This window comes from Sabethes cyaneus, chromosome 2 (assembly GCF_943734655.1).
Source record: "Sabethes cyaneus chromosome 2, idSabCyanKW18_F2, whole genome shotgun sequence".
In the NCBI taxonomy this organism is placed as follows: Eukaryota; Metazoa; Arthropoda; class Insecta; order Diptera; family Culicidae; genus Sabethes; species Sabethes cyaneus.
In genome coordinates, this window is record NC_071354.1 from 242424973 (window position 1) to 242449500 (window position 24528).

The 24528-nt window shown below is 43.2% G+C and overlaps 1 protein-coding gene across 1 annotated transcript in view; it reads right to left on the minus strand.

Moving 5' to 3' along the window:
* Nucleotides 1-24528, minus strand: part of LOC128734140 (potassium channel subfamily T member 2) — a 164157-nt gene that overhangs the window by 40249 nt on the left and 99380 nt on the right. The window contains exons 9-16 of the mRNA XM_053828177.1: nt 22929-23192; nt 22654-22832; nt 22398-22538; nt 22043-22192; nt 21779-21978; nt 20744-20956; nt 5219-5428; nt 4982-5135 (exon numbers count right to left, since the gene is read on the minus strand). Coding sequence (XP_053684152.1) covers nt 4982-5135; nt 5219-5428; nt 20744-20956; nt 21779-21978; nt 22043-22192; nt 22398-22538; nt 22654-22832; nt 22929-23192 — 1511 coding nt within the window. The remainder of the gene's footprint in view (nt 1-4981; nt 5136-5218; nt 5429-20743; nt 20957-21778; nt 21979-22042; nt 22193-22397; nt 22539-22653; nt 22833-22928; nt 23193-24528) is intronic.

Sequence of the window (24528 nt, forward strand, 5' to 3'; positions counted from 1 at the left end):
CCTCCACCTATTAGGGAACCTCCCCCCTTTTTTGTTGAACCCGTAGTGCTGATTCTCTTATGTCAAGGAACATGTGTGGCATGTTTGATGAAGAACGGTCAAAGCGTTTCGGAGTTATGGCCTCCCTCCCCTATTAGGGACCCTCCCCCACCTATTAGGGAACATCCCTCCCCCTTTTTGTTGACCCACCAGTGCTGATTCTCTTATATCAAGAAAGATGTGTGACAAGTTTGATGAAAAACGGTAAAGGCGTTTCGGAGTTATGGACTCCCCCCTATTAGGGACCCTGCCCCCCCTTGTTGTTGACCCACCAGTGCTGATTCTCTTATATCAAGGAACATGTGTGCCAAGTTTTATGGAGAACGTTCAAGGCGTTTCGGAGTTTCGGCCTTCCCCCCTATTAGGGACCCTCCCCCACCTATTAGGGACCCTCCCCCACCTATTAGGGAACCTCCTCCCCTTTTTTGTTGACTCACCAGTGCTGATTCTCTTATATCAAGGAACATGTGTGCCAAGTTTGATGAAGAACGGTCAAGGCGTTTTGGAGTTATGGCCTCCCCCCTATTAGGAACCCTCCCCCACCTATTGGGGAACCTCCTCCCCCTTTTTGTTGACTCACCAGTGCTGATTCTCTTATATCAAGGAACATGTATGCCAGGTTTGAAGAACGGTCAAGGCGTTTTGGAGTTATGGACTCCCCCCTATTAGGGACCCTGCCCCCCCTTTTTGTTGACCCACCAGTGCTGATTCTCTTATGTCAAGGAACATGTGTGCCAAGTTTTATAGAGAACGTTCAAGGCGTTTCGGAGTTATGGCCTTCCCCCCTATTAGAGACCCTCCCCCACCTATTAGGGACCCTCCCCCACCTATTAGTGAACCTCCTCCCCCTTTTTGTTGACTCACCAGTGCTGATTCTCTTATGTCAAGGAACATGTGTGTCAAGTTTTATGAAGAACGGTCAAGGCGTTTCGGAGTTTAGGGCTCCCCCCTCCCCCTATTAGGAACCCTCCCCCACCTATTGGGGAACCTCCCCACCTATAAAAGGTGTTGCGTTTCTTTTGCGTTTAGGCCGATTGTAGTTGCGCGAATGAGGAGACAAACAATTGGCAGATTTTGGGGAGGGGGCGGTTGGGAAGCGGGGCTAGGGTTAGGTAGAAAGGGCACTTGAGCAGGGATATATGAAAAGAAAGCTTTGTTTCTCTTCCGTTATATGCGTTTTCAGAGCAAACAGATACGTAAACAAAGCGAGTGAGAGTTATTCCTAGGAAAACAAACCCTCACTCGGTTTGTTTACATTTTCGATTTGGGCCCTTTTAAATTGTTGATCTTCAATTAGCTACATGACAGAAGCGCGAGCTGATCCATCAAGAGTTTGGGGGGATGTTGGGAGGTCATCGTTGCGATGAGCAACGTGAGTATGGATGTACATTCCGCCATAACTCCGAAACGCCTGGACGGTACTTCATCAAACTTGACGCACATGTTCTTTGACGTTAAAGAATCAGCGTGGTTGACAAGGCGGGGTGGTCCAAATAAGTAAAAGGAGTTGCGTTTCTCCGAGACCGATTGTGCAAGTGACTAGGAGACAAGAGGTGGGAGAGAGATATGAAAGAGCGGAGCCAACGGGAGAGGGGACGAGGAACGTGAGTATGAATGTATGTTCCGCCATAACTCCGGAACACCTGGACGGTTCTTCATCAAATTTCACTACAAACGTTTTTCACATAAAAGAATTAGCGCAGGAGGATAGTCAAAAGAAGGAGGCGGTCTCTTACAAGGGAGGGTGGGGGGTCTACAGTTTTGTTCTAGAGTGCGTCTCTTTTGTATTTGGAACTATAACAACAAGACGGGATTTCTGAAAGGGGGCAACAGGGTGGTCATTTATAAGGGGGAGGCTTAAAAGCGTAAAAAAGGTTTTGTCTCGCTTAATAGGGATTTGCGACAGGAGGACAGATTTACAAGTGGCTTAAGGACAACAGGAGAGGACCTGACAAAGGGAGTAGACACATTCAAATGAAGAAAAAGAGTATTTTTTCTTGCATTTTGAGAATTTTCGTTACAATAATTCCAAATCCAAAGTCCAAATTTAATTTCAAGTGAAATTATCTTTTCTAATGTCAAGTCCAATTTTGAATCCAACATTACGTCAAATCTCAAGTCTACTTAGTGGCCCAGGCTGGGTCACGTCCTCATGGTGTAGCCTTGTAGTCTGCCAGTTCTACTTGATTGCATGCAAAAGGATCCGACATTATTCGATAATTTGATTTTCCTGGCGTGAATCATGCCCCACCTTGTTTTTTTCTGGCAGGTTGGGGCAACCCTGGGGAAAAACACACTGAACGCCTTATAAACTTCCAACTTCCATCATATACAACTTGCAATTTGGACGTACTTACTGTAAGTCACCCCTAAAAATTCACAAAAAATTCCAAAAAATTGACACTAAGATTTTACAAGCGTCAACTCAAGTGTATGAGTAATATTTCCATTAATATTGTAATCAAAGATGATAGGGTTCTGGGAGCAATGGAACGTAATTTCCTCACATTTGGTTGTGTCCACAATCAAGTAGTTGAACTTGCACCACTTCACAAAGGCATCTAACAATCTTTGGAGCCGACGTCAACCATCGAGGAAAAGGCACGGTGAGATACAATTTAAGATCGTCAGCGTAGATAAGTATGCATCCGGTTTCTAGTAGCATAACGTCCCCATTTTGCGTCCTTGAGGAACCCCAGACTTGTTTGTAAGCAACGTACAACGTGCGTACGTACATTATTTGACTTCTCCACTAATGTTAAGGTTAAAAGCCAGCTACAATTTTGGCTGTAGCGCATTTAAAAAAAAAATCAAATCCCGTTCAATAATCCTAATGACAAGCTCCAGTATTCGCAGTCCAAAGCACACGAAATGGATTGCAGTGTTAAATACGTTTGTTCTCGCAATAATAAATCGTATCAAAATCCTACCACGATTATCCTCCGCTTAGCGTGCAGCAGTGGTAATTGCGCTGTAAAAAAGATTAGAGTGAAAAACCATGCTCTGCAAATCACGTCGTCCGCAGTCCGGTTGCCGCTTACTGTCGATAAATAAATGATTTCCCGGCGATAGCCGGCAGCATCGGACCTACCTACTTTCCACCAGTATGAAAGCAATCTGTAAGAGCTCACTTTCCAGTAGCAACCAAAGCTTAATTAGAATTACAAAATTATGCTTCCGTGGCTCCGTAGTCCAGTGAAGGCCAGCAAGCGACACTTCACTTTCAACCGAAGTGAAAATGGAATGAAAATCTGGCAGTTTCGGCCCACGATACCAAATTGACTGGTTGCGCCCACCTCAGAAAGCGTAAATGACAGATTGAAGAACATTTTTCAGTTAAAATCCTCTCGAAATACTGTGACTATAAATCTTCATCCCGGGGGCTGCTCCCGGTCGGAGAACGTGCATAAATCATTCGCCAAGAACCACTTGTCATTTGACCTTTCCGGATTTCCTGACTCGAGAGGGTTAATAAATTATGCCTCTATCTGTCTCGTTCTCTCGTTCACGGGAAGTTGATTGCAGTCACAGTCATTGATTTCAATAATTCAATTATTCTCCGTTGAGCTTTGTAATCTAGGCTCTCTTGGCTTTATCAAAGACATATACAGACGCATACAAACACATGAATACGAACATGAACGGAAAGGTCAATGGAGGATGAAGTTGTTCTCCCGGTTTTCTGTAAGTTAGAAAGTCCTCTGATAGTTTACTGGGTTCAGTCACATGAGAGTTGGTCTAAAAATAATATCAACTGACCGTTCCATTTAATGCAGGTGGAGATGAAAACTTTTCTCTATCGACAGAGACGAACTCAAACTTTCCTGTTTTCGGTTTGGTTCGTTTAAATGTCTGGGTTCGACTCTGGGAAGCCTTAAATTGCACTTAGACCCTTAGCATAGGCATCCGGCGCTTATCTCGACGATCAGTCCCAGAAGAAATTTTCACTTCGTAGTCCCCGTCGGCATCATCGTTGCCATCGTCTCCATTAAAGACAACTTTTACGACGTCACGCTAGGACGCTATGCTGATGACGAACTTGAGTGCAATCTGCAGACGCACCCGGGCAACCGATGGATGACGACAGAGGAGTGCAATCACAATCTACTGGTGCTGTCCCTTCCAGTGCCAGTATGCCGACGACGAGGCCCAGTTGCCCGACGGCACTCGCTAGCGTCGCATCGGGGTCAATCCAATTGCCTTTGTTTTACTTTTGCAATTAAGTGGAATGCTCATGATAATAGTAAGCCATTATGCCCAAAGCTGCTTCATCGCTCGCTTCCGCTCGAATGCAGAACCAACCAAGCAGGAGGACGGATGGATGGTGAGAGGCTAATCCGTAATGAGTCACTCTACAGACGGAACTGGGGAAATGATAGCACTCTAGGCTAGGACTTATCTCTTCCTTCCGATTCCGACTGCTGACGGCGACGCGTATATGCTTGCTTGCTTCTTAAGGCTCAAGAGAGACAGAGAAAAGCTATGTTATGACGCCAGCCGAAGGCTGTACGATACATCCGGCAAGGATATGCAGAAGAATCGATAGCGACTTTCTGCCGCTTAGCGACGGATGGAAAGGTATATTGGTTGAGCAACAAAGGCTTAAAGGGAAGCTGGAAAATCTATGGTAATTCAATCTTTAAAAATTGTAATTGGATTTGTCTACGCTTTTTCCTGTAGTGCGATTGAGCTCGGCAAACTTTGATTAGCTTGAACTTGATTCTTCCGGTACGTACTTGCATTAGTTGTTCAGTTTTGCTATTGAACTTTAAAAGTCGTTTTTAAAGCATGATAAAATATATAGGATTTTGCACCCAACCACACGCAACTTGAATAACATTAAACCGATATTGTTTTTAGTTCTGGAAAATAAAACTCCTCCCCACACCACTCATTATCAAAACACGTAAACTTGACATGAAAATCAGCAATTCATACTTACGCGATCTTCTCCGAAGGGGACCGCCACGGAACGTCATCATCCAGTTCGTCATCGCTTTCGTTGTCCTCGCCGTCGATCCCGTCCTCGCCGGATATGCTGAACGAGGACGACGTGAACATGTCCGGCACCGGCAGAATCGATGGCCTGCGGCTTCCTGTGAACAGCAGAGTTTACAACAACCGGGTGCGGTAATGAAGCAGAAGCAGAACAAACGATCTTCTTGCAGTGGGGACTTACCTCGCCGCTGGTTCAGAATGTCCGGACTGAGCAGGTTGGGATTGTTGTTGGTCGGAATTTCCAGATGATTAGCCGTGGTGATGGCCGGCGGACCCAGCGTGGACTGCGTCGTAGCCGTGGCCGGTGTGCTAGCCTCCTTGAGGTTCGATTTCGAATCCGACAGTGTGATGGCATTCGAGGCCGAGTTGGGTGCACTCTCGGTGTAGGTGGCTGCAAGTGGAGGTACGATCGATTCACGGTGGATTAGAGCGGTGATACGATGAGGGCCTTCTAAGTAGGAGGTTAGCGTTTAGTCGAATAAATTATACTCGTTATTCGGTATCTAGGTTTCTACGAGAGGCTTTGTGTTGTTAGATGTTGGAATTGTGTGCTCCTAAATGGAAGACTATTGATTATAATAATTACAGGGTGCGATTCACTGTGCTTTGTGTTTGATTTTCTACCGGAGATAATTTAAAAAGTATATGAAAAAAAAAACAAATTTCGTAGAGTGTATCGTGCACATATCAAACATGAATATTCAAGACGACTATGAATATCCTGCCCAATCCTTACATCCTTGTCCGTATCCGTGTTTAATCAAACGATGGCAACAAACGCAAATCTGCAATTACACTATCAGCCGCAGAAATCTACACGCTTCATTTAATCAATTATTCAGTTACTTGTTTCCGTGTTTCCGAGCGGATAACGTGTGCGGCGACGGACAATAATCCAGAACGGAACGCGGTCATTGTTTTGGTTGACTTTCGGCAGAACGGACGGGTTGTGATTAATGCAGACATCAGACCACCCTCCCTCCACCCCTGGGTGGTGTGGGTGGATGAAGTTTGCGACCGAGTAAATGTTTGCGATTGCTCTCTCTCTCTTTCTATTCAGTGCTTTAGCTGATAGGTAGACACACGGTTCGAGATTTGGGAACTGACAGTAAATAGAATATTTTATTATGTTTGCACCAGCCGGCTTGATAAATCGAGCGGCAAATTAATGAATTAGTCGATGGAAGCAGCTGACTGGTGGAACCGTTTTGGATGAAGTGGAACCGAGAAATAGCTCATGAAAAAGTCAAACATGCACTGTTGTCTTAATGACTTTTTAATTAGATAATTGTTTTACTGTCTCGTGATTATCAGGTAAGAATACTGAATTTCTCGCACACGATACGATGAATAACTAATGAATGCACGATTGCGAAACTTCTTCTTCGAACGAGAAGTTTAACCTTTTAAATGTATGGTAAGAACAACTTGTCATGGGGCAAAGACCCTCTTGCGACAGAAACCGTGAAAATAAAGGTAATTATTAATTGATCAAATGCAAATTATACACGAAATGTATATAATTTACATTTGATAATTATGTGACACAAGACTGCTAAATGCCGGAAAGGTTCATGTTCCCACACGCACAAGGAGTTGGTGCCGCTGAGGTTGAAATGGGCAATACAGTTGAACCAAGGAAAGAATAGTTGGGCAATCATACACTCGCACTAAAATCTTATGTGCCATAGTCGCAATAGTGTTTTTCCTTCGTAGTTCTAGTGGAGTGACACCGATGAATGTACACAGATCCTCATATGATGGGATTTTATCAGGATTTCTCCAAGGTAGTTTGCGGCAGACATTCCGAAGTGTTTCTGGATACTCTCAATATGTCTGGAACAAAGCTCGAACTGTGGATCTCACACAGCTTGTTTCCAGTATCGATTGCACCAGCAGCGAGTAGTGAAGTGTACGCAATGTATATGAATCCTGGAACTGTTTTCCGATCCTTAGAATGAGCCCAAGTTGTTGATAGGCTTTGTTGATAATCATATCGTAATGTTGTCTAAAGGTCAATTGGTCATCCAGCACAATGCCGAGATCAGTTCCAACATTACTTCATTGCAGATACTGACCACATTAACAGTAGTCGTAAAGAGCAAAGCTGTGGGTAGTCGTAGCATCACTTCAAATCTAGGACATAAAAAGTCCACATGCTCGGGAGATTCTTGATTCTTCCACGTCACCGTATTCCGGACAGATTGGTGCATGTCCGAATCGGTGCAAACATTGTCTAAAGCAACCAGTTCCCGATAGGAAAAATTCAGTTCTCCATGTGCTTTTTAGCTTAGTTTTAGGCTTAGTCATTCTCAATTCTTCTTGAACGACTTTCATAGTTTGACTGGCAAGAACACATCCTCGGCACTCCAGTCTGGGTACTGTCTGCGATTTTAAGGGAGCAAGTCTCGATTTGGTGTAAACCAATGCTACCTACGCTTTCCCCTTTCGTCGATGAACCATATTAATAACGCAAGAAAAGGCTTTATCGCTCGCATCACAGAATGCATGTAACTCGATATCAGTTATTTTGTCCAGATCCGGAAAATAATGCATTAGAAAACGCATTTCCTACAGCTTTGCAGTCTCGTTCGAACATTCTATCCATCTCGGAACTAGGCTGTACGGAATCTCGTCATCCCTACCAGAGTGTCAACGCCACAGCTCTTGAAAGTTTACTTTTAATTGAATCATAATAACCCTCAATAGGTCAAAGACGCTCATAACGAATTTTCACAGTTCTCACTTAGTTTTCTCACCAGTCCGGAAGCTTTCCTCCAGCATTGGAAAGTCCATCGAAAATACAAAATGATCACTAGAAAAATCCCACCTAATACCAAGCACTCGGGCGCGATTTTCCTCTCTTTGGGCTAGCAAAGCAGGATCCAATAAACTAGGCAGGCCATCAGAATTAGTGATAAAAACCTAACCAATTGGAAACCTCCGTGATCGTGAACCTTTACAACACGCTGAACTAATACGATGGCTTCTTCTGAAGTGTCGGCGCCATCAAAAAAATCATCAACGTAGTGCTCTTCGATTTCCTATGCAAAAAGCAAAGCCTGGGTGCTAATTCCGTTATCGAAATTTGACCTTCTGTTTTTTATACGACTGACTTCGCAACCAGCTGTTAGAATTGTACGAAACTGGTGATGTACGAAACTGATGTCATCAGAATGTACGAAAACACTTGTTTTCTAGCAACCTCTCCGACCTGAAGGGTCCGAAAGGTGATTAACTAAGATCTTTATTTTCGGCAATTACAATGAGTTTTGTACTAACTCTAACTTTGTCCCTAACTCTATTCGTTCTACTCTATTGCACGCTGAGTGCCAAGCCTAATTCTATACGCTTCTCTTTTGCCCTTCCCCTACGTTCACTTTGGGTGACTCAATTCACTTAATTCTGGCGCGGGCGAAAACTCTCTCGCCCTTGCGCATATTTACAGAGGCTTAAGAATTTGTGCGGAGCAGCGCGGAAGCCGCTCGCGTATTCAATTCTCCACGGCCACACGGAAGCCAACGCACCTCGCGGTCGTCGTTGCCTTCCGTGGTTACAAAACACAAACGCAAAAATGTGCTGACAATTAAACCAAATGTATCCTATTGATAAGATAATAGGTAGAATATGGCGTGTCGCAGGGGCATGGGCGTTGCAGAATATAGGACAGTGCGGGGTCAGTGCTACGGTCCTATTGACTCTAACAGCCTCTCCCAGCCGAGATTCGAACATACGACGACAAGCTTATTAGACCAGCGTCTTACCTCGAGGCCAACTGGGAGGGCCTTATGCATTAAAATTTTTGATGAGTTGTGCCATGGAAGGAGAAGACACTGCACCAAAAATCATCAACATCATCATATACACGCTGGGAGGTTCAGAGCGGTCCATGCCACGCCAAAAAAAAACGTTGAGACTCCTGATCTCCGGATTACGACCTGATGGAACATCTCTTTTGTGTCCGCAACAAAGGCTATCTTCTTCCTTCTTACTCGCATCAGCACCGCTACCAATGGCGAGACAAAGTCAGGTTCCTTTAACAATAAGTTACTGCTACTACCACTCCTTATTTTAGCTGCCTTATTTCAGCTTTCCTCTCCATTGCACAGTGGTCCAATCAGCGAAATTCGTGATCGTGTGATATTGCGCTTAAACGTGAAGTTTTTCGCATATAGTATCTTTAGGAACATTTCATGGTATAACAAGCCCCTTCTTGTGAGAGAAATCTTTGGGTGATTAATTCCCTTAAAAGTGAGATAAGAAATTTATTTTCTCGTACATTCGAGATACAGGTTTGGTACTTTCGGCAAAGTTGTAGTAAATATCAATGCAAACAACTTTGTCAAAGTCACCGTACTTGTATCTCTTCATGGAAATTATCTATGAAGCGTTATTCGTGGACAAACCCTTCAAAACAGTTTTTAAACCCTAACTTATTCTGGTCAACTTTTACGTGTTCATAATGTTCTAGAAAGTTGTTTATTTTGCTAAAATCAACGTTTTTGTAGAACATTACTATATGTGATTTTCTGCAGTTTCGGAGATTTTGAGCATTTTTGGTGAAAAATAGTACTACTTTGAGCTTAAATATTTCCCAAGGTGGCAAATGGTGGCAGACCAAACAACTCCTACTTAAAAGTACAACAAAAAACCTTTAAAATCAAATGTCAATTGACTGTATCTGTTTGTATCCTCAAAAGTTATAATTGTTTTAAAAATCCTTCACATTCATGTTTATCGAACAATTAAAATGTACTTCGGATGCAATAAACGCCATTTTGTTTATGTTGACAATCTCTTTCTAACAAGTTGAGTTACCAGCAATTTTTTCGCCTATTTTCGAGTCGAAAATGAATGCAAACTCAAAATTATTTGACGCAATTAATAACCGAAAAGCTTCCAAATAACTAACTTAAGTCTATTTTGTTCAATACCTTCGATTGGTGTCTTTTCAAAAGATCTTACTCATAATGGGCTGGTACCAAATGGCCGAAACACAAATGGTCGAATCACGAATGGCCGAAATCCAAATGACCGAATTTCAGCAACAGTCACAGAAGACCAAATTTACTCGGAATGACTTTTTAGTCTATTTAATTAGAAAACACGAATTGAAAAATAGTTAACAATTAACTTTACTCAAACAAAAAATAAAATAAGCAACACATCTTTTTGTTGTACTTTTAAGTACGAGTTGTTTGATCTGCCACCATTTGCCACCTTGGGAAATATTTAAGCTCCAAGTAAAGTAGTACTATTTTTCATCAAAAATGCTCAATATCTCAGAAACTTAAGAAAATCACGTATAATAATGTTCTACAAAAACGTTGATTTTAGCAAAATAAACAACTTTCTAGAACACTATGAACACGTAAAAGTTGACCAGAATAAGTTAGGGTTTAAAAACTGTTTTGAAGGGTCTGTTCATGAATAATGCTTCATAGACAATTTCCATGAAGAGATACAAGTATGGTGTCTTTGAAAAAGTTGTTTGTATTGATATTTACTACAACTTTGCCGAAAGTACCAAACCTGTATCTCGAATGTACGAGAAAATAAATTTCGTATCTCACTTTTAAGGGAATTAATCACCCAAAAATTTCTCTCACAAGAAGGGGCTTGTTATACCAAGAAATGTTCCTAAAGACAATATATGCGAAAAACTTCACGTTTCGGCGCTATATCAAACGATCACGTATTTCGCTGTTTGGACCACTGTGCATTGTACTCGGTCCTGGGCTACTCGTCGCCAATTCGTTGCGCGTCTCGACACATGCAAATCGATGTCATCGTTTCAATGCCCGCTCGCCGGATCACACCTTCAATAGCATTATTGAATAACACACAGGACAGTCCATCCCCTTGCCGCAACCCTCTGCGCGATTCCAAACGACTCGAGAGCAGCGTAGCTTTGATCAGCCGCGTCAGTTTGTCCGGAAAATCTATCTACCATAGCTGTTCTCGTTCAACTGTGTCGTATGCTGCCCTGAAATCCACGAAAATATGATGCGTGGGCACGTTGTACTCCCGACATTTATGGAGGATTTGTCGGAGTAAAAATTTGATCCGTAGTTGCACGGGCCCCCATAAAGCCCGCCTGATACTGCCCTACGAATTCTCTTGCTATTGGGGATAGACGACGCAAAAAAAATCTGGGAGACCATCTTTTTCTCGATGAGTTTCAGTCGACGTAAGTGAGGTTGTTGTACTTGTAAACCTTGTAGCAGTTAGGGTAATTAAATTAGTTTGTTCCTGTAGTTTCGATAAGTTTAGCAATTAGAATATGTGTCACTAGAAATTATGGGTAGTTGGCTACTCATACGCCATACACCTTGCGTACAAGTTAGCCGAGTTTTCTCTTTCCTAGAGCCGCTCATTCGCTATTCGCAAAACTCAAATTTCGAAGCACGAAGCGTAGAGTTCCTTGCCATGTTCTTCTTCAAATTAGCCCGAAGAAAGTTCAATAAACTCTGGGAAATGAAATGGTTAGATGCATAAAACCAAAGGGAAAAAGATGTTCGCGTTTGAATTGGTCGCAGAAGTTCGTTACAAAATTCCGCTTTCAAATTTAAAAACCTCGTTCCTATCTGAGGGTATTTCAAATCTCGCTTCGATCATTTCTATCTGATCAGTGGAGCAAGTCAGAGTGTGCGATTTTGTGTTCCGCGAATTAAACGAGGTTTGTGCTAAGAGTGAGAAGGTCTCTAGGTTAGTTAAATTAACCAAACTCGTGACTTTAGTCATGACCTTGAAATGAGGTCAGGCATATATTAATATTTTTTGAAACGATGATTCTACAATTGATGAAGGGACGGTAAGGGAAAGTAATGAAGAAGGATTTTTTCCGGGAATGAAGGGGAAGGGTGGAAAGGGTGTGGGGGGGGGGTAATAGGTAGCTATGCTTAATAAGTTGTCGTTGTGACTCCTATCTTTTGTCCAATGCTGGAAGGTGCATGAGTCGAACCAAGCTGTAATCAGAGATTATAACCGGATTTGAACCCACAACACCTGCCAGGGCGTGTCGCTCACTGGTACCCGTGTACCTTTGAACCACAGAGGCGCTGGACAAAAGAAGTCTGCACAACCCCCCTTATTAACCATAGCGACATGGGTTGGTCTATTTTTAGACACAAATTGTGCCTCTTCCTCCACCTACTGTAGAAACCACCGACTGAGAAGTTTTAATCTAACGTGTTTTTCTTTCAGGACGACGACACTATGCAGGCCCTTACGACTTGCAAGGTACTGCGTGTGACGCTGTTCGTCCGAAAGCGTGTTAGTCCGCGTTTCTCAGCGCGGTTCTTCGGAGAAAGGCTCCGTTCCTATGACAATTGACCAAACTCGTGACTTTAGTCATGACCTTGAAATGAGGTCAGGCATATATTAATATTGTTTGAAACGATGATTCTACAATTGATGAAGGGACGGTAAGGGAAAGTTCAAAGCCAAATTCAAATCCGGTTATAATCTCTGATTACAGCTTGGTTCGACTCATGCACCTTCCAGCATTGGACAAAAGATAGGAGTCACAACGACAACTTATTAAGCATAGCTACCTATTACCCCCCCCCCCCCCCCACTTCCTTTCCACCCTTCCCCTTCATTCCCGGAAAAAATCCTTCTTCATTACTTTCCCTTACCGTCCCTTCATCAATTGTAGAATCATCGTTTCAAAAAATATTAATATATGCCTGACCTCATTTCAAGGTCATGACTAAAGTCACGAGTTTGGTCAATTGTCATAGGAACGGAGCCTTTCTCCGAAGAACCGCGCTGTGAAACGCGGACTAACACGCTTTCGGACGAACAGCGTCACACGCAGTATCTTGCAAGTCGTAAGGGACTGCATAGTGTCGTCGTCCTGAAAGTAAAAACACGTTAGATTAAAACGACGATTTTTTGTGTTCGATTTTTTCAACTTTTTTAGCGCTCGGCGAAAGCCTACAACCACACCGCCGCAAAGCTCATATACCCTTCTGCCGCACACTTTCGACCCACCTTCAGCTGGAATACGAGGTTTCTAGCACCGCTAAACCACCGTCGATTGGACTAGTCGGCCCATGCTGAGTGAATTCACCACCGCCATTTTGTGAAAGCCAGCATAGCATTCCAGCGCATCATAAACCGCCGGAGCGGTGATTAGCTGTAACCGGAGTAATCTGAGGTACCCGGATTGCAGCATCGCCGTGGAGTAGTGGGAATCTTCGCTAAACCGTGTGAGTACGCTATAAAAATCCATGCGCAGGGTGATGCGCTAATGCGCTATAGTAAGTCCACCCACACCATCATAGCCAATTAAAGCTCGCGAGCCAAGCCAATTATAGTGAAGAAATTAGAGCGTATTGTCGTGCTTGTAGAGTAGATGTAGGCGTATTACGAATCCTCCACCCACGCAATTATGGTACCGTAAGAAGTATTAGAGTAGTTCAAAGAAAGTCCTAGGTTAGAGAAATGTTACATGTTTAGAATAAATTGTTAATATTGTAAATTACGTTTCTGTTAGTTTCTGTCTTAATGGAGTGATATTTGATGCGGTTTAAATAGTCTAAAGGTGTCTCACGTCTCGCGTTCGTCTTAGTTTGTTTGATTTTGTTATTTAGTACTCCAGGTTGGACTGCCTGGGAAAACAGTCCCCGCACTCGGACTTTCGAAGCTGGTCAGTGATCTGTTCGTACAGAGTTTTGGCCGGTGATGAGAAATACGAGTCGGTTTCTGATAGTAGGGATTTTTAGTGAACTTCTGAGGACTTTAGAGACATTATCGTTCGTAGACTGAGTACCTTTGGCGGATTGCGTCTGCTGTTTTCCCCCCTTTTGAGTTTATTTAACTGACCCGCCCTGACGCGGAGTTTCTGGCCGGGCAAGCCAGAACGTGGCAAGTGACCCTCTCACGAGGTGGCGCTTAAGTCACTTGCCTCAGAGATTTGGGGAGCGAATAGCGGACCGAATAGGTGGTCCTATTACGGCAGGCTACAACCTGGCCCATCCCGAATTGGTCTTCACTACGGGTTATTGTACGATTTAAAATATCCAAAGCACGTTGATCTTCATCAGAAATCTTCGGACATTGATCAGAGATGCAAAAGTATTCCACTTTGAACACAGAAAGATATGATGATCGTTAAATGCAGCTACGTTCGGATAAATCATGTCGTGAATCGTCCAACTTAGATGGTAGCGTATCAACCGCAATCCATTTAAAGAATATTGAGCCGTCTTCAGAGGCACAATAAAACCAGCGTTGTTCGCGCCAATAAGCAAACTGGGATTAGCGGCTTGAATCGCAATCAGTTTACCTTCATCCAGCATAGGATACAGCAACTTTATCTTCAAAATGGTAGCTTTATCTTACTAATGGTAGATCCATGTTTCCAACCGTATAAATGTTATTCATGTCAAACCATTTGGTTTGTTCAGACACCTTGATCGGTGTCTGAACAAGCCAAATTGAGGAACAGAGAACTTTCTGAATTGTTCACATTTTTCCAGACTAATGTGAGACTTTACAGAACACAGTGAATATTTTGTGGCAGTTTCTCCATTATCGCAACTATCAACGTTGAGGACAATCGGTTTTGACTTCGCTTGATAGCCTTCTCGTTCACGCTTTCGCTTCAAGTATCCCATTCATTGCTCCGTTTTTAACGCCCGATCTTGCTGAATCTGCAACGCAGCCAGTTGCTTTTCAGCCAGGGTTCTACCCCTTTCCATTGAAACCTTTTATCTTCCTCGATTTTTATCCTCCAACTCCAGGGCTTTAAGTTAGCGATCATTATGGCTATCTTTGGAATTATTAGCTTCTAACTGAACTCCGTTCAGGAGAGGCAGCACGTTCGCAGTACGGTGGGAACCAGGGAAAGACTTGTTCTCCGCGGTGTTATCAACTGGGACAAACAACATTTCTTCGGCGTGTGCTTCCGGTTCAACTTGCGAATTGTGGACTGTAGTACGAGACATACTGGATTGTTGTAGACGTTCATCGACAAAATGTTCAAAACGTGTCGGCAGGACACCTTGATTTACTTGACTTGCGTGGCGTGAACGGATTTTCCAGTTTCCACATAAACTGGCAGTGTGTATTCGAAGGTTGCAAATGTCCCAGGCAATGCTAACCTGAGGAAGATTCTCCGATTCTTCCGTTATTTGCTGGTGTACTTCAAGGCCACAACTTCAGCTGCACAGAATCTTTTTACCGAAATAAAACTGAAATTTAAACTCTTCTAGAACTTACTTACTTACTTAATTAGCTCCAGGCCGTGGTTTCCTCTGCTGTACGAAGAAGTCGTCTCCATTGCACTCGTTCCATGGCCGCAATTCGCCAGCCACGAAGTCTGCGTAGCGTCCGCAGGCCGCCTTCCACTTGATCGATCCATCTTGTTCGTTGCGCGCCCCGCCGTCTCGTTCCAGTCGGATCGTTATTGAGAACTTTTTTAACCGGGCTGTCGTACGACATCGTCACGACGTGCCCAGCCCATCGCAGGCGACCAATTTTTGCAGTGTGAGCGATGGGCGCTTCCCTAAGCAGCTGATGCAATTCATGGTTCGTTCGTCTCCTCCACGTTCTGTCTTCCATCTACACTCCACCGTAGATGGTGCGCAACACCTTCTGTTCTGATCTGACTACCGGTCTAATCAGCGTCTTGTAGATTGTTAACTTCGTGCGGTGGCGAATTTTGTTCGATCGCAGCGTCCTACGGAGTCCAAAGTAGGCTTGCTTTCCTGCCATAATGCGTCTTTGTATTTCTCTGCTGGTGTCGAACTCTTCTTGTGGAATAGCTAACATGAAAGCCCATCACCTTGCCGTAACCCTCTTCGAGATCCAAAGGGACACGAGACTGCCCCTGATACAACACACATTACTCGATCCATCGTCGCCTTGACCAATCGCGTTAGTTTATCCGGAAATCCGTAGCAGTGCATAATCTGCCATAGCTGATCTCGATCGATCGTGTCGTACGCCGCTTTGAAGTCGATGAATAAATGATGCGTGGGCACGTTGTATTCGCGACATTTCTGCAATACTCCCATGAATCCCGCACGGGCACCCATGAATCCCGCTTGATATTGCCCCACAAACTCCTTTGCAAATGGTGATAGTCGACGACATAAAAGTTGGAAGAGTACCTTGTAGGTGGCGTTCAACAGTGTGATTGCGCGGTAATTACAACAATCCAACTTGTCGCCCTTGTTGTAGATCGGACACACGATGCCTTCCGTCCACTCCTCCAGTAGTAGCTCCTCCTCCCAAATCTTGACAATGACCCAGTGCAGCGCTCTAGCCAGTGCGTCACCACCATATTTCAGCAGCTCGCCACGTAGCTGATCAGCCCCAGCCGCTTTATTGTTCTTCAGTCGACCGATCTGTTCTGCTACCTCCTGGAGGCCGGGGGCTGGTATTTTGTCGTATTCTGTACGGTACAGTTCTTCCTGTTGGCGCTTTTTCCTCCGGAAGACCGAGTTTTGCCTGTTCCGTGCTTGTTTATATCGCTCCACATTCGCCCTCGTACGGTACTGCAGCATTCTCGCACGTGCTGCATTCTTCTCCTGCACTAATTGCTCGCATTCGACGTCGAACCAATCGTTTTTTCGGTTCGGATTCCCGCCGCTAGAGCAGTACTACCGATGGCGGTCTTAATGCCTTTCCAACCATCTTCAGGAGTTGCTGCGCCAAGTTGCTCTTTCGTTGGAAGCCCTGCTTCCAGCTGCCGCGCGTATTCCTGGGCAACTCCGGTGTCTCGTAGCTGCGTGGTGTTGGGTCGCGGCGTACGAGTTCGGCGCGTATTAACTCTTCTATAAACTATTTTTAAACTGTCTATATTTGGAGAACTGATATTCAATAAAATGCACGAGCTTGAGAAAATTGCTTCTTGTCCAGGCTTCGGGTTGTTCGAGAATGGGAAACATTTTCAACTTCTGTTGCCAAGGAAACCTACTGTTCCGGCGCCGGCATGGAAAGGTTTACATTTTACGAACTAGTGTCACCCAAGGTTAGTTAAGAGAGGTTTTCTGATGTTCAAATTTGTTTTTCATCCCCCCTGGGTTACCCTTGACGATCACCGAAATTTTCAAAGCGGAAACTGTTGAATGTATAATCAACGTCGATGGTTGCTAACCAATCATTCCGCGCACTTCTATTTTAACTCAGCTTGGTGTCACCAACAGAGAACGTAAGGAGATGCGCTTTATAATAAACAGCATTCTCGTTTCGATTACGTCAAGTAAAACTCACGTGAAAAAATTCTTCGTGGTTGGCTGTGAAGGACGTCTAGTAGGTTAAACGTGTTTATAACCACACTTTGTTGGTAGATACCAGTGCGGCTTTCCAGAGGAACACTCCACGACGGACCAAATGTTCTCCTTCCGACAGATCTTCGATAAATTTCGGAAATTGCGGGCTCACCATTTGTTTATAGACTTCCAGGCGACGTACGATTTAGTTAAATGAAATGATCTGTGGCGGTTTGATGGTTCAAAATCAAGCGCAGAATAGCGGGTGAGATATCGGACTTGTTTGTGACATTAGACGGTTTGAAGTAACAAGGCTACCGTGTGGTGTAGCTACGCACAGAATCACGGGCCATACTAAGTGTAAAATGATGCGGATATTGAGAAGCGACTAAAACACGGCAGGCTACAGTGGATTGTCCATGTAGTAATGATACTGGAAGAGCGACTAGCAAAAGCATTACTTAGCAGAGAACCTAACTGAGGCCGACGACTTCGATTCAAATCCCATGCCCATTGCATGTGCGCGGTTGACGATGATGCTATAACGGAATCCCAAATTCGATACTGCCTCGAAAATCGAGAATTTTTGTAAGGATAAGTTCATTTGTTTACGTTACTGCGTCACCGAAATTAGTGTAATCTCAAACGCACAAGAAAGCTGGTAGAACGTACTGCTAGGCCGTATTGGGACAAATTTGTGAACAAAAATTCTACGCCTCGTGCAATCATTAGGGGGAAATAAGAGACTATCGAAGTTCTTGAAAAAGTTCATCGTTTGGCAAGCAATCTTTCGGCAGTCGTTTATACATTTCCGGAAGTATTTTGAAGGAGATCATGAAGTCGAAAGTTGTTTCGTTTTGTGAGTAATTCCCAAGCCGCTAGGGATGAATCATCGAAACGTGACTGAACTTTCGTTAACTGTTACTCAGCTGGTAAGAGTGGGGGACTGACAAGAAGTTCTTCCTAAAAGAACAAACAACCCAAGCCAATATCGTGGCCTTGAGTATATCATATCCGCAAGACATCTGTTACTGCTCAACCTGAAAGGACTTTTCCCAAAGTCACTATTCTCTGGTTGAACCTCATAAAAACTTGAAGCAAATAAATGTTTGGGAATTCCAACTGACATTTTTTCTAGATTGCTGTGAAAATTTTCTTGCCTTTTTATAAAAGAAAAATGTTGCTGTACGATGCCTGGTTCTAAAGATATAAATCTGCACGAAATTTTTTTTCGGCTTGCTGAAGGAATTGGGCGTCGAATAATGCAGTGCAGTGCAATGATGTTAGCTTCCAAGAAGGCCTATATGGATTTCTAATATAGCAGCATGACGATTGTCTAAGTTACGGCCAGAAAACAGTTTCATCATCATCTTTTTGATATGCCGAACATATTCTAACTCTTCCGGTAACCATAATCGAAGATCACGTCATGGGGTTTACTTTTCTGATGAATTTAATCACTGAAACTTTGTTCGTATTTAGCTTTAAATCACGATTTTCGTGATGTTTCCCAGCATGTTCGGTCGAGCTGCAATTTTAAGCAGTCATCCTTGGTCTTGATGAGCAATATTTTTTTCATATTATCTACGTTCATTTAAATAATTGCATGGGACATAGTTTCGGGCCGTTGGTATATTAGAATCACGAACATCAATGGTTCTAAGGGGCTACCTTGCGGTACTCCTGTGCATTTGTTGCCACAAATTTCGAAATAGTCAACTTCCCAATAAATAATTTTCTACTTCTACTTTTGTAGGTGTCGGAGTGATGCGTGAAATCTTCCTGCTTTCTCAAAAATGATCCAAGATTCTGTTTGTCCGGGCGTACAAATATCGAACAGCAGATGGTGCCTCGTCCATAACTCATGAGAAAATTTTTTCAACTATTAACTTTTCTCATCCAAAAACTCCTTCCGGAGAGTTCTAATTTTTATCATAAGCTTATAAGTTCTCAACCGTGTGCCAGAATAATGACTCGGTATCCGATGGTGGAACGGCGAACGCGAAACTGCCGTCACCAGTTTACACGGCAGCGCAAATGCCCGATGACGAAATTGCAAACTGAACATCAGTTTTCAATCCCAGGTGAAAAATTCGATAATAGATTAAACCAACACTCATTAACATTATCCACATTTCATTCGAATGCATATTGACGTCCTTTTAATTACGATTGCAGGTGATTGCCTGCCTCTTGCCGGTGTGGTGTGATAGGGAAGGCTTTTCAATTAACTTTTTTGTTTTGAGTATCACAACACAACATGTGCTGTTTGTGAACTAATGAACATTATTTCAACTTTAACTTTTTCGTTTGTTTTGCCCAACTAGGTTAATGCTGAGCGGTATTTGAATTAATTATTTTATTGTCTAGAAATATTCGCAAAAAAGGGCGGCCCTGCCGCACTGCTAGTTGAAATTAAACTGAGGCTTTTTTTTGCGTTTTCGTTTTAATCAAAATGATTTCATTGATTGGTAAGGGGTGATGAAAAATTGCCGATCAGCTCCGAGCGTCATCAATTAAATGCTTCCCCTGCCGTAGCATTTGTTTGGAAAATAATCAAGCAATTTGGAATATAAATACGGGAGAGCACTCCGATGACGACGCGAGGGCTCGTTCACCGTCACAGGAAGTCACTGTGAGTAAAGCAAAAAAAAAAACGAAAAATACTCCAAATGAAAGGTGAGTGACAAGTTCTATTAACTGGTTGGTTCCACCAGATAAAAAAAAACTCTTTTGAATTACGGTGTACGGTGTGGATATGGAGAGGAGTTAGTGTCCTGTAAATGACATGTTGTCCAGTGTCAGTTTGTGATCCGTTTGCTACGGGAGCTAGACGACTATACTACTCTATAGGGTGGGGGGAGAAACTAGGGTTTATTTGAGAATGTGCAACAGAAATACAGCTTTTCTCTTCTTCTACAAACGATTCGTATCTACAAAGGAGAGGGCTTCAGTACAGTACACGTACACCACGTAGTTTGCAGTCAACTCTGATCCCCAGCAGGACGTTTTTCTAGTCATCAACGACCAACTGATAATTTAATAATAGAGAAAAAGATTGCACTCTGGAGTCTACTTTTATCGGAAATGGCAAAGCTTTTGTGCTTGCTTGAGAAAATATACTGACGAAATTAATCCAAATGCATACTATTCTATCGCTATATTAAAATTTATTGGGTATTTCAGGCAAATAACTTTTTTTCTGAATTAGGAAAAAATTGATATTCAAAATGAGAAAAATCGAAGCTAATAGAATTCGTCGCTGTTAGCATCGTGCAATCAGATCGGACCCAAATGATTACACGACCCAACCCACGACGGCAAGAGAATCAGGACAGACAATATAGACAGACAAAATAGTAGGAGAAGGTTTCCTGGAACTTTGCATGCAGGCAGAGTAACCCTAACTAAATAGTAGTTGGCAGAGGAGAGACCAAAAATAAAAAGAGGGGGTGGAATTTTCTGTGGGGCACACTCACGCACGGCTAGTGTGGTGACATCACTGTCCAGCACAATGCTTGCGGGGGGTTTTCTAATCCTCCGCGGTGACCCGGGACTGTCTGAGTTGACTGAGCACAGGCTCGGACTGTGAGGCACTCGTACACAGACGGAAGGCACTGGGGCCATTTGCGGATTATTGCTAGCGGTCGTACTGTTGTTGTTGTTGTTGTTGTTGTTATTATGCGTTGATTCTGATGGGAACAACGGAAACGATTGATATGGTTGGTGAGTTATGAACTGAGGATTGTTTTTCTATGAAGTTTGTTGAATTTGTAATGCACTGTTGGATCATGAGATGTGTGTTTATTTAGATAAACTGCCTTTCTTTTTACATCATGAACATTATTAATACCCTATTAAAGTTAGCAATAAGTTTAACCAACTGTGTGTTGCTGGACTAGAACGAAAATGTTCGAACAAATAACTCAAATAATTAGCAAAACAAAGCGAATACTATCGGTTTACTAAACAGGTGTTCAACCGGAAAGAAACAACGGTACAACTAAATTCAAACACACATCCATCATGGTAGTAAAGTCGAAAGCAGGAAAATAGAGAAAAACACACACACACACACATAGGTAATGAACAACGAAACGGAACGGAAACTTTTCCGGGAAAGACTGGTAACACATTGGAAGCACACTCTGTGTTCGGCTGCAACACAACTTTCGGGTGAATTTTCAAAGTTTACGTGGTAGGGTGGTCGGTGTGTGTGGTGTTGCTAGTTTTACAGTTTCTTCCTAACAATGAATCGTTCCTCTAGGAGAGTGGTGTGAAAAGTGCAAAGTTTCCTACGGTAGGGCCGAAGGCCCCCGATTGTTTTTGTTTCAGTGTCAGTTATTGCGCTACTCGCTTCAATCCAACAGTGAAAACACGGGACAACAAAGAACAACCGATACCGGCCGTACAGGGGAGTGGCGTCGCGTGGGATTGATTTTTCCTGAATCATTGAACCCCCCCCGTTGTGCTGTCTGGGAGTCTGGGCAAAAATAGGGAATTATGGTACTCACCCTCTTTGGGAGGCTGGTCGGGACTTTGGGTTTGGTTCTGGTTCACCACAAAGGCTGAGTTTTCCTCCTTGGTGATGCTCATGTAATAGCAGGTGTCATCCTTTTTCATGATATGTCGAGGACCGGGATTCAGCAGAATGGTGTCCTCGTAGAACTCAGGCAGTTCGGCCGGTCTAACACCAACTAAGGCCACGCCGTATCTAGCAGGTAAATACCAAGCGGGTCAGTTGAGAAGTAAATCCCCCATGCTGTCTCATTACTTACTTCCTATGCGAATGAAAACTAGCGTACGTAAAGCTTTTTCCCTCATACTCTCCGAAGAATCGGCTGTCGCCGAGCACAATGTGGTAGATTTCGTTGCCGGAACATTTACCATACAACCGGTGCCACTCTTCGGCCGACTGTTGGCCTTCCCTAAGATGAATCACAAGACATAAACTGTCAGTTACATAAATTCAATAAATTAAACAAAACTACACTCAACGCGTTCCCCTGGAACCATTAAATGTAAATAGTTTTGAAGCTTTTGCCTTTAAGCCACGGCAAGGCTTGCTTTAATTACCCACGTTCTGTGACGGTTCCGAGTGTGTTGTTCCCAGCTTTCCCACAATATACTTACTGCCCTCTTGACGTATGCAGCAGCAGTGTCACCAGTGTACTCGCCCCGGGGCACGTGCAGTTGTTTGCTAGTAGTGCGTATTTGAACTCGTCCTCGCAGACGACGTGCTCGGCGAATTTAACATGTAGCTTGTTCTCTGGCCTGTGCCGGTCGAACAGAACGAACGGTAGAAAAACAAATTAACAACAGTTTCTGTTAGCCTCAAGGGAATAGGACAAAAATTGTAGCGGCACACGCGGGGGGGGGGTTTACGTACCGAAATATTTGCACATACTGCGGCACATTGGGAGCAAAATCTTTAACGGCCCACGAGCGCAGTATCGTATGCTCGTCAGCGGCCGTCTTGTCCGCGTAGTTCCGTGCCGCCAGGATGAAACAGGCCTCCGCTTCCGCCATCCGGGCTCGCGCTAAATCACCATCCTTTAGGCAGGATCCCTGTGACATCACCAATCACGAGCAGTAATAAATGTAAAAAAAAAGATTGAAATAAAATTAGATTAAATCTCACTCAAGAATCTGACACAAACTCACCTGAATGTAGATCACTCTTTGGGCCCAGATTGGCACCTGCAGTATCATTCGCATGGTCGTGTCCAGCTCCATCGGGCTCAGCAGCACCACGTAGTAGTCCTGCAGCAGCGGGTGGGCGTAGAATTCGTTCAGGAAGTCCATGATGGTGTCGGCGTGCAGCGTGGTGGAGCAAACGACCACGTGCTTTTCGCTCTGGGCCCGGTGGGACGAATAGCTGCCGCCCAGCTTTTGCCGTTCCATCCACGTGAAGGCGAGCTGCTCGAACTGTGCCCAGGAAGCAAGCGCGGCGGGTAGGAAAACGAACGGAAGAATGGTTAGAAACGCGAAACTGTATGAACTGGAGATGGCTTTTATTTAATTATACTCTGTATGAATGGATCCCTTTTTCCGGGGGAGGGGGACTGAGAGGACCAGTCCGCCATCGATAATAACCATTTTCGGACGGTGTGCAACGACCAAATTTGGTTACAAAAGCTTTTAATATTAAATGTGTCATATGACGGTCGTAAATGCAGACTCGCGATTGAGGGCGTCAATTTCACTTTGGATGGGTACATTTTAAAGCCATCACTTTTCGTCGTTGTAATGACTCGTAATGACACCCAAATGATTGAACGGGTAAAGCAATATCGGAATTATGAAATTAAAATATTGCAATATGCCGTCGATGATGCACAGCTTAATTGATGCATTCCGATTTTGGATTTATACTTAAATACTTATATTTAAACTTCAGTCTTGATAAATTTCTCCGAAGACTGCCCTGCCGAATATTAACAGTTACAATTGAATCCAGTCGATAAAAACCACAACTTAATTTCAATTTTAGTTTTATTTACGAATAACGATTCATTTCTTTAAGAGCGTCGTTTACGAATTATTTGAATCATCATTTTCTATTTATAGAATAGATAGAATAAATTCACTTGGATATTAGATTACTCTCTGGTTTTTTACACGGTGTATTTTCATATTTTTATTTTCGAATTACGCATTTTTTTACGACTTTTGATTTTAAATAGTTTTTTCGGTAATTTTTGAATCAACGCGGTTTTTTACGACGATTTTTCAATCAACACGGTGTATTTTTATGACGATCTTTGAATGACCGCGGGTTTTTACAACACATTTCAAATTAACGTGGGTTTTCACACTGGTTTCTTTTACGTATCCTCCGTGTGAAAAAGACTAGTAAAGAAATTGTGAATAAAAATTCTAAGCTACAAGAACTCCACTATCTAGCAATCTCGAAATTCAAGCATCAAATTTCTACGCTTCCAAAAGTTACGAAAATTGATTCTAGCAATCCAAGCATCCGGTTCGGGGTATCAAGAAATCCTCGAGAATTCCAATGTTCTATGGATCCAATATCCAGAAATACAAGAATACCAGAATTCAAGGTTCCAAGAAACCAAGAATCACAGATTTCAAGAATCCTAGTATGCACGAATCCAAATTCTAAGATTCCCAGAATCGAAAAAATCAAGAATCCAAGAATTTAAGAATCCAGGAATACATGAATTCAAGAATCCAAGAATCCAGAAACCATGCTACTAAGGATCTAACATCGGTCAAAGGATCGAAGAATCCAGGAATCCAA